General features: G+C 41.0%; 1 protein-coding gene across 5 annotated transcripts; it reads left to right on the top strand.

Annotated features, from left to right (window-relative positions):
* Window positions 1-1632: 1632 nt before the first annotated feature.
* Window positions 1633-10317, top strand: LOC128701624 (complex III assembly factor LYRM7). Of its 5 annotated transcripts, none has more exons than XM_053795488.1 (5): window positions 1633-1810; window positions 7648-7720; window positions 7888-7958; window positions 9446-9527; window positions 10080-10317. In XM_053795488.1, the coding sequence occupies exons 1-5, from the start codon at window positions 1787-1789 to the stop codon at window positions 10181-10183; spliced, it is 354 nt and encodes a 117-aa protein (XP_053651463.1). In that variant the 5' UTR covers window positions 1633-1786; the 3' UTR covers window positions 10184-10317. The 5 variants fall into 5 exon arrangements, with proteins under 5 accessions (XP_053651463.1, XP_053651464.1, XP_053651467.1 ...); XM_053795489.1 differs by having other exon boundaries at window positions 1645-1810; window positions 7666-7720; XM_053795492.2 differs by lacking the exon at window positions 1633-1810 and adding an exon at window positions 1823-1849.
* The last annotated feature ends 401 nt before the right edge of the window (window positions 10318-10718 follow it).

The raw sequence follows: 10718 nt of genomic DNA, 5'->3' as shown, positions 1-10718 counted from the left end.
TAGTTCCTGGGCCTTTTGTGTATCCATATGCTCTTTACCGTCCACAGGATGGATATGGTGTGCACAATAAACTAGCCACTTCGGTGGCAAAATCTAAATCGATTCAGGGAAAGTTTGATATGCAAATGTGTTATAAATTTCACTCCTGTTGGTTGTGCTTGAGGGTCTGTGGTTCGATCTCCGGTACAGGTGGAAACATTGGGCGTGTTTAGGTTAGGTTAGGTAAGGTTCGTCAGGAAACAGGACAAATGTTTCCTGACGCGGGTCTTAGTCAGATGATGACCCGCCTTTGGAGCTTTTGGTCATCTGACCGAGGCCTTCCGCTGGCTTACCGGTCCACCCCTTTAAAAATTATGGTCATTTATAACCATTGTTGATAATTATTTGGGCGTGTTTCCTTACACCTGCTGTCTCTTTTTACCTAGCAGCAAGTAGGTATCTGTGTGTTAATCGACTGCTGTGGGTCGCATCCTGGGGAACAAGATTAACTTAAGACTTAAGTTGCCCGAAATGCTCTGCATAACCATTTGCTTTCTATATAGTATCATTGATGTCAGCTAGGTATGTATAAGTTGTAGAAATAAATATTATTTTCATATCCTGAACAACAGTGTGTAAGAACTTTACACCAACGTCAAAGACCTGGGAGTGATCATGTCGGAGGATCTCACCTTCAAGGACCATAACATTGTATCAATCGCATCTGCTAGAAAAATGACAGGATGGATAATGAGAACCTTCAAAACTAGGGAGGCCAAGCCCATGATGACACTCTTCAGGTCACTTGTTCTATCTAGGCTGGAATATTGCTGCACTCTAACAGCACCTTTCAAGGCAGGTGAAATTGCCGACCTAGAAAATGTACAGAGAACTTTCACGGCGCGCATAACGGAGATAAAACACCTCAATTACTGGGAGCGCTTGAGGTTTCTAAACCTGTATTCCCTGGAACGCAGGAGGGAGAGATACATGATTATATACACCTGGAAAATCCTAGAGGGACTAGTACCAAACTTGCACACGAAAATCACTCACTACGAAAGCAAAAGACTTGGCAGACGATGCACCATCCCCCCAATGAAAAGCAGGGGTGTCACTAGCACGTTAAGAGACCATACAATAAGTGTCAGGGGCCCGAGACTGTTCAACTGCCTCCCAGCACACATAAGGGGGATTACCAACAGACCCCTGGCAGTCTTCAAGCTGGCACTGGACAAGCACCTAAAGACAGTTCCTGATCAGCCGGGCTGTGGCTCGTACGTTGGTTTGCGTGCAGCCAGCAGCAACAGCCTGGTTGATCAGGCGCTGATCCACCAGGAGGCCTGGTCACAGACCGGGCCGCGGGGGCGTTGACCCCCGAAACTCTCTCCAGGTAAACTCCAGGTAAACACGAGTCACTTTAATTTTATTAGGTTATCCTAGGTAATTTAGACAAATATTGCTACATAAGACAGTTGTCATAGGTTTCCTTCTCTTGGGTGAGGGTTAGTAAGTTTATTCTGGTATACACAAATACAGTTACATGTACATTGTTCCAGTCACGGTGTTGTGCCTTTTTATTCTTTAATGTACTTATTTCACGAGGGATTTAATCCTCTTCCCCAGGATATCAACCTACAACAGTCACAACACATCCAGGTACCTATTTACCTCTCTCAAGTCCACTACAATATTTGTATGTTGTATGTGAAACGTAAAATAAATCATTACCAGCTCTTCATCCACCACTGGCGAGGTGGAGCTTAATACATCTTACTGTCACTTGGACCTTAATAACAACAAGAACATGAATCAGGAGCTGAGGAGGAAGGTAGGTTTATTGTGGTACAGTTACACGTAAGGCTGTCAAGTAAGTTTATTCAGGTATACACAAATACACCCCTCAAAGAAGGTTCCTTGATGCTGGTGAAGGGCTCTTGATCTAGGGAATTGGATCTGTGCTCCAGTTCCCTGAATACCTTCCACATCTCCCCACAGGCGCTGTATAATCCTACGGGTTTAGCGCTTTCCCCTTGATTATAATAATACACAAATAGTTACATAGATTATCATACATAGCAGCATATGTGTAAAGAACCTAGGATAACTCAAAAGAAATCAGACTGATTTATTTCCATAGGTATTTATAATTATCATATAGGAATAATTGTAAATTACCCAGGATAACCCAGAATAGTCAGTTGCTTCGTTATCCTAGGTGATTACGTTACAATGTATGATATTTATACTTATGTGTACCTGTACCTAAATAAACTTACTTGGGTATATGTAATGCATTGTTTATAAGGCTTTAATACACTGTGAGGTCTATTGTAAAATACAAAAAAAATATACCTTAAAGAACTGGAAGCAAGTAGCTGAGTAATTGAACAACTGAAGAGATAAGATTTTGTTCTGATTTTTAAGCCCAGAGGGTTAGCCACCCAGAATAACCCAAAAAAAAGTCAGTGCGTCATCGAGGATTATCTTATTTCCGTTGGGCTCAAACTTTCTCCCCAGGATGCAACCCACACCAGTCAACTAACACCCAGGTACCTACATGCTTGCAAGGTGAACAGGACAACAGGTGTAAAGAAATACACCCAATGTTTCCACTCTTGCTGGGATCAAACCATGGACACTCAGTGTGAAGCAAGAACGTTGCCTACCAGGCTACAGGCCATCCTGATACCAGACAATATTATACTCGTTAGAAAACATTTGCTGTTTGCTGAAAAGGTTTAAGGTAAATAGACATACATAAAATGGACAAGGGCCAGGCAGTGTCTGTAGTTATAAAATCGAACCCCTCAAGGAAGGTTCCTTGATGTTGGTGAGGGGCTCTTGATTTAGGGAATTGGATCTGTGCTCCAGTTCCCCGAATTAAGCCTTCCACATCTTCCCCCATGAGCTGTATAATCCTCTGGGTTTAGCGCTTCCCCCTTGATTATAATAATAATAATATAAAATCGAAGAATACAAAAGCAGTTCATTATTATTATTATAATCAAAAAGAAAAACAGTTCAAAAAGCTCTGATAAAAGTTGTAAGTCTCTGGCTAACCATAAACCGGTAATTTATTATATCATTATAAATGTTGTCTTCATAACAAGGTATGCTGTAAAACAACTACCATGTTTCATTTCTTACAACATAACTGTTGCATCATCATTCGTCAGTAAATTGCAAGACTCAATTCTTCACATGCCCATTTCTTTTGCATTCATCAGTGAGTGTATTGCATCTTGGTGATATACAAAAAAAAAAAAAAGTCTTGCTGGATTCTCAGCCATGCTGGAGATCAGGGCAATGAATTTATAGATTCTCCACAGTCTAGACTTCAGGTTCTTTCAAACACACACAGGCATTTTCCATTTTCAAACTCTTCCAGTGTAGTCAAAGATAAGATAAAACCAATATTGCAAACTAGAAATACCACAGGAAATAGCAAACAAGAGGACTCCACTAGCAATAGTGAGGATATAACCAAAAACAACTGGTGGGAGCTCCATTGTTGGTGCTAGTGAGGATAGGAATAAGACAGGTAAACATGCACCAACAGTGAATACAGTCACAGAAACCCAAGGCAAACAGAAACCAAGCCTGTGCACATACTATGCACTTGGCATCTGCAGGCATGGGAAATCTGGAAAAACAGATGGGACGTGCAACTACGACCACCCTAGAAAATGCCATGCCCATATGACAACAGGAAAATGCAAACTCCCTTCCTGTAAGCTTTTTCACCCTGAAATGTGTACCTCTTCAGTACAGGAAAGACTGTGCTATAACTTAAATTGCCAGGCACCATCTAAAGGGGACAAAAAGATACAAAACATCCAGGCCATGGGAAAACCTGGGTAGCCACAGCCACCCAAGAGGGAGAGGTTTTTTAGTGCCAGGAAGGAAAAAAACTGGCAGGAAATGGCAGAAATCGTACACCAAATCCAGTCATTCCTGGAGAGGAACCACAGTCGATGGCCTCCACTCCAAACCAACAGATACAGATACTAATGCCGGAAAAAAAATCCCCCCCCCAGTACCAACAATACCACCAGTCCGATGACATTCTTCTTTGCAAATATACAGGGTCTAAAGCCAGCAACAAACAACAAAATACCTTTCATCCGTGGACTGCTTGCAGAGGCCAAGGCAATGTTCGCGGCTTTCACTGAGACCCACATAAAGGATCGCTTGGACAACGAAATATGGATCCCAGGTTACAACCTATACAGATGCGACAGAGTGAACAGGCAAAAGGGGGGGAGGGGGTTGGCCTGTATATTGCAGAGTCACTTGTTTGCACAGAACTGCTTAATGCCTCAAATGATGTAGTGGAAGTTTTAGCAGTAAAGATCGAGAACCAAAACCTAGTCATTGTGGTAGTCTACAAGCCTCCGGATGCAACATCCCAGCAGTTCCAGGAACAGCTGTTAAAAATTGACCACTGTCTGGAAAATCTGCCAGCTCATGCACCCAACTTCTTGCTCCTGGGGGATTTCAACTTAAGGCACCTAAAATGGAGGAATATAGCAAATAATATTGTTGCAGTAATAACACCAGGAGGAAGCTCTGATGAAAACTCACACTCACACGAGCTTTTAAATCTCTGCACAAAATTCAATTTAACCCAGCAAATACTAGAGCCTACTAGACTGGAGAATACACTAGATCTCATCTTCACTAACAATGATGATCTGATACGAAATGTCACCATATCAAAAACAATATACTCAGATCACAACATAATTGAGGTTCAGACATGTATGCGCGGAGCCCCAGACCGACATAATGAGATTAGTCACAAGGGAGCATTCACCAAATTCAACTTCAACAACAAAAACAAAGTGGGACCAAGTAAACCAAGTCCTAACTGATATAAGCTGGGAAGATATACTAAGCAACACAGACCCCCAACTTATGCCTAGAACAGATTAACTCAGTGGCACTTGATGTATGCACAAGGCTTATTCCTCTAAGAAAAAGGAGGAGTAGATGTAAAATAGAAAGAGACAGGCGCTCCCTTTACAGGCGACGGAAAAGAAAAACAGAGCGGCTAAAAGAGGTCAATATATCTGAAATGCGTAGGGAGACACTGGTCAGAGAAATAGCAAGCATCGAACTTAAGCTAAAGGAATCTTATAGGAGTCAGGAATCGCGGGAAGAACTAAAAGCCATAAATGAAATCGAAAGAAACCCAAAGTATTTCTTCACCTATGCCAAATCAAAGTCGAGAACAATGCCCAGTATTGGGCCCCTACTTAAACAAGATGGGTCCTACACAGATGACAGCAAGGAAATGAGTGAGCTACTCAAGTCCCAATATGACTCAGTTTTTAGCAAGCTGCTAACCAGACTGAGAGTCGAAGATCAAAATGAATTTTTTATGAGAGAGCCACAGAATTTGGTTAACACAAGCCTATCTGATGTTATCCTGACGCCAAATGACTTCGAACAGGAGATTTATTTATTTTATTTATTTATTTATTTATTAATGACATGCCCATGCACTCTGCTCCAGGGCCAGACTCATGGAACTCCGTGTTCATCAAGAACTGCAAGAAGCCCCTATCACGAGCTATTACCATCCTATGGAGAGGGAGCATGGACACGGGGGTCGTCCCACAGGTACTAAAAACAACATACATAGCCCCACTCCACAAAGGGGGCAGTAAAGCAACAGCAAAGAACTACAGACCGATAGCACTAACATCCCATATCATAAAAATCTTTGAAAGGGTCCTAAGAAGCAAGATCACCACCCATCTAGAAACCCATAAATTACACAACCCAGGGCAACATGGGTTTAGAACAGGTCGCTCCTGTCTGTCTCAACTATTGGATCACTACGACAAGGTTCTAGATGCAATAGAAGACAAAAAGAATGCAGATGTAATATATACAGACTTTGCAAAAGCCTTCGACAAGTGTGACCATGGCGTAATAGCGCACAAAATGCGTGCTAAAGGAATAACAGGAAAAGTCGGTCGATGGATCTATAATTTCCTCACTAACAGAACACAGAGAGTAGTAGTCAACAGAGTAAAGTCCGAGGCAGCTACGGTGAAAAGCTCTGTTCCACAAGGCACAGTACTCACTCCCATCTTCTTCCTCATCCTCATATCTGACATAGACAAGGATGTCAGCCACAGCACCGTGTCTTCCTTTGCAGATGACACCTGAATCTGCATGACAGTGTCTTCCATTGCAGACACTGCAAGGCTCCAGGCGGACATCAACCAAATCTTTCAGTGGGCTGCAGAAAATAATATGAAGTTCAACGACGAGAAATTTCAATTACTTCGATATGGTAAACATGAGGAAATTAAATCTTCATCAGAGTACAAAACAAATTCTGGCCACAAAATAGAGCGAAACACCAACGTCAAAGACCTGGGAGTGATCATGTCGGAGGATCTCGCCTTCAAGGACCATAACATTGTATCAATCGCATCTGCTAGAAAAATGACAGGATGGATAATGAGAACCTTCAAAACTAGGGATGCCAAGCCCATGATGACACTCTTCAGGTCACTCGTTTTATCTAGGCTGGAATATTGCTGCACACTAACAGCACCTTTCAAGGCAGGTGAAATTGCTGACCTAGAAAATGTACAGAGAACCTTCACGGCGCGCATAACGGAGATAAAACACCTAAATTACTGGGAGCGCTTGAGGTTCCTGAACCTGTATTCCCTGGAACGCAGGCGGGAGAGATACATGATTATATACACCTGGAATATCCTAGAGGGACTAGTACCGAACTTGCACACAAAAATCACTCACTACGAAAGCAAAAGACTTGGCAGACGATGCAACATCCCCCCAATGAAAAGCAGTGGTGTCACTAGCACATTAAGAGACCTTACAATAAGTGTCAGGGGCCCGAGACTGTTCAACTGCCTCCCAGCATACATAAGGGGGATTACCAACAGACCCCTGGCAGTCTTCAAGCTGGCACTGGACAAGCACCTAAAGTCGGTTCCTGACCAGTCGGGCTGTGGCTCGTACGTTGGTTTGCGTGCAGCCAGCAGTAACAGCCTGGTTGATCAGGCTCTGATCCACCAGGAGGCCTGGTCACAGACCGGGCCACGGGGGCGTTGACCCCCGGAACTCTCTCCAGGTACTAACATAGCACTTGCAAGATCACCTGTAGCTTGCATTGGTACCATCACGTGTGCATTAGTGACCGGTAAAATAATGTTAATTGAATCACAGATGGGGTTCTGTACATCCACTATTTGTTGCTGTTGAGTGTGAGGAAACTGTAATTTCAGACCTGTGTATTGGTCAGACTAGACTCGCATGTGGTTATCTCATGGAAGGGGTACCCAGTGTCTCAGAATATTTGCCATGCTAATTATTCAAAAACTTTTGTTGTGTTCAGCCACTGCAGACTTTATTTTTGACCTATTCAATGCTCTAGTTGTTTACTCTGCCCTCCTCTTTGACTGTTCCACCCTTGTTACAGATTAGCCGTATGATTTGTTAACTGAAACTGATTTACGTCATGACTCCATCCTTTTTGCTCACTCATTCTACCTCATCTGTTCTTCTCCCATCTGCTTCAGCCTTGCTGGGCTACAATAATGTGGTTCACAAAGATAAGGTACTTTTTAATATACTGTACAGGTTGTTATATCACATTTTATTACATCTTATTAATAGGTGCTTACATGCTTCAAGCAATTGCATCGAACAACTTTGATGGTGTTCGAAGGGGACACAACTGCACTTGCTGGTGAGACTTAGCTTTTATTTTCTGTGGGGATATCTTGTAACATACTTTTAATATTGTACAATTTTGAGAGATTTGTTCAGATTTATATAACAACTGTACATTTTCACTTTAGATATGCCCCTTTTTTTTCTTTCCTAGATGTTAAGTGTTTCCTTTGATTTTTACAGCTGCGCGTGAGAAAATCAACACTGAATTTGTGAAGAATAAACATGTATCCAATGCTGATGCAGTCGAGGAGGTAACTCAGCTTCTTTCTTCTTTCCTTGACTCTGAAAACTCTTAGACAAGTGTACACTACTTATCTATTTGTGTAACATAATGGAATTTAGAGGGGAATGTATGAGAGTATAGTTATACCAACACTCTTATATGGGTGTGAAGCATCGGTAGTGAATGTTGCAACAAGGAGAAGGCTGGAGACTGGAGATGTCATGTCTGAGGGCAATGTGTGGTGTGAATATAATGCAGAGAATTCGTAGTTTGGAAATTAGGAGGAGGTGTGGGATTACCAAAACTATTATCCAGAGAGCCAAGGAGGGGTTCAGGTGGTTCGACATGTAGAGAATTGGGAACAAAATTGAATGACTTTGAGAGTGTATAAATCTGTAGTGGAGGGAAGGTGGGGTAGAGGCTGGCCTAGTAAAGGTTGGAGGGAGGGGGTAAAGGAGGTTTTACATGCTAGGGGCTTGGACTTTCAGCAAGCATGCATGAGTGTGTTAGATAGGAGCTAATGGAGACAATTGGTTTTTAGGACTTGACGTGCTGTTGGAGTGCGAGCAGGGTAATGTTATGAAGGGATTCCGGCAGGCCGGACCCCGAGTCCTGAAGATTGGAAGGACAGTGCCTGCACTCTGAAGGAGGGGTGTTAGTGTTGCAGTTTTATAACTGTAGTGTAAGCATGCGTCTGGCAGGACAGTGATGGAGTGCATGATGGTGAAAGTTTTTTTTCTTTTTCGGGCCACCCTACCTTAGTGGGAAACGGCCGATGTGTTAAAAAAAAAAATACAAATTTTCATTTGCCTTATTCAGCAAGAAGAGCGTTGCGATTTAAGCCAAAAATGCAAGTTTTACCTATTCGGCACAACATATATATATATATGGAGATGTCATGTCTAAGGGCAATGTGTGGTGTAAATATTATGCAGAGAATTTGTAGTGTGGAAATTAAGAGGTGTGGAGTTACTAAAAGTATTAGTCAGAGGGCTGAAGAGGGGTTGTTGAGGTGGTTTGGTCATTTAGAGAGAATGGAACAAAGTAGAATGACTTGGAGAGTGTATAAATCTGTGGGGGTAGGAAGGTGGAGTAGGGTCATCCTTTTATTTATAAACTCAAGTCATATAGCAATGTGTAGTCTTCAGAATTCACTCATCCCATAGAAATCAGGCGTCTTAGAGAATGTAATCATCCAGCAAAAAAAAAAAAGTATTATGTGATGGCACTGTTTTGTAGTATGTAAATTGTATTTTTGTGGAGGAAATATAGTACTATTCTACTAAAGCTACCCTTACACACAGTAGCTTGTCAGTCTGAAAATACATGTATTATTTACTTGATTTTTTTAACATTTAGCACCAGTTTTACATCCAGTATTATGTAGCACAGTGTTTTTTTGCACTTAGAGAGTATTGGTTACTGAAAATATTGTCTAAAGGTTATGGTCCAAAACACCAAACAAATCTACTTAATACAAGCCAGTGACTAATGCAGATTCAATAACGTTACCAGCTCATCACGGTTGGACAGCAGGTGGAAGAAATTCTACGAACAAGTGTTATACAAGCTGTGAGAAAGGATGATGGGTGTTACCGTAAGCCTAGTAGATTTTTCTTTTGACTATTTTAGATCTTGACTATCATGAATTCATAGAGGTTATGAATTGGACAAGGCTCATAGTTTCTAGTTTCAAGAAATTCTGAGTAAAGATTTTAAAGTAAACTTAAGGGCATGCATGGTTTATTCCTTTTGGATAAATTACCACAACTCTTAGATTTTGATACACAGTATTTTATTTGATAAATATTTAATGAAATTCTTCAACATCAGTGGTATAATCCTGATATCTTTAATTTCTTTATAATCACACATAATAGTTTTAAGAAATTACAGAATTATGGCTTTGTGCAACCCAAATAATCATAGGGGGTACATTATCCACACATGCCTATTATAAATTAGTACCACAGCTAGATACAGTAAATTCCTGTTGCAACTTTTCTCTTTACAGTACATTTGAAGTACAAGTGAAAACCAACACTGTATTTAGCTTTCACATAATGTGAACAGGTGATAACCATTCTTTATTTTTATCTTGGAGTGCTAAACCCATAGCTATTTTTTTCAAATGTTTTTATTTTTATAGGTGCAAGAATTCTTGGGCAGACAACTAGACTTGATAACAAGCCATACCAGCCAATGCCAGAGAGTATGGTCAAGTCATTCAAGAAGACGACAAAATGTAATTAGACGATTGTATTTATATGTTTAATAATTTTATTTTCCTATAGGTCCTTAAATCAATGTACAGCTTTTTTTTACAGCCATGCTTTGTAAAATACAAATTAATATGCAAAGGTATGGTAATAAATAGGATTAAGAGATTCTCTTCTTATTTCAAGCCTTGACAAAATGTGAGTGGAGGTTGGGAGAATTAATTATTTGATTCATATGGAAGTGCTAAACCTGTAGGGGTTATATAGTGCTTGCAGAATTGGAGGTAATCAGGTTTGACCCAAGGAAGGTAGCTCCAGTCCCTTGCATCAAGAGTCCTATGCCAGCATGAAGACATTTGTTCCTCTTAAAGATATCAGGACAACTGACAATTCAAAACTGGATGCTTTTAAAATTATCTAGCGAATAACATTTTCAGGAATGAGTTTTGATCCAGACTTTCATGTATAGTGTTAAACTGGTTTCTGGAGAGGAAAAAAAAAATAAGCAAAAATTATTACAAAGAGAGTTAGTACAGTGGTACCCCGAGTTTCGGCCATAATTCGTTCCA

Source organism: Cherax quadricarinatus, chromosome 78, assembly GCF_038502225.1.
Source record: "Cherax quadricarinatus isolate ZL_2023a chromosome 78, ASM3850222v1, whole genome shotgun sequence".
NCBI lineage: Eukaryota > Metazoa > Arthropoda > Malacostraca > Decapoda > Parastacidae > Cherax > Cherax quadricarinatus.
Note: the sequence above shows the minus strand (reverse complement) of the source record. Positions and strands in the feature narration are given on the sequence as shown.

Bases quoted from the DNA above. Each gene is read 5' to 3' on its own strand.
- LOC128701624 (XM_053795488.1), top strand. From the start codon at position 1,787: ATGAATCAGGAGCTGAGGAGGAAG. The intron at 7,959-9,445 runs GTAACTCAGCTT...TAACGTTACCAG, and splicing joins ATGCTGATGCAGTCGAGGAG to CTCATCACGGTTGGACAGCA. The intron at 9,528-10,079 runs GTAAGCCTAGTA...TTATTTTTATAG, and splicing joins AAAGGATGATGGGTGTTACC to GTGCAAGAATTCTTGGGCAG.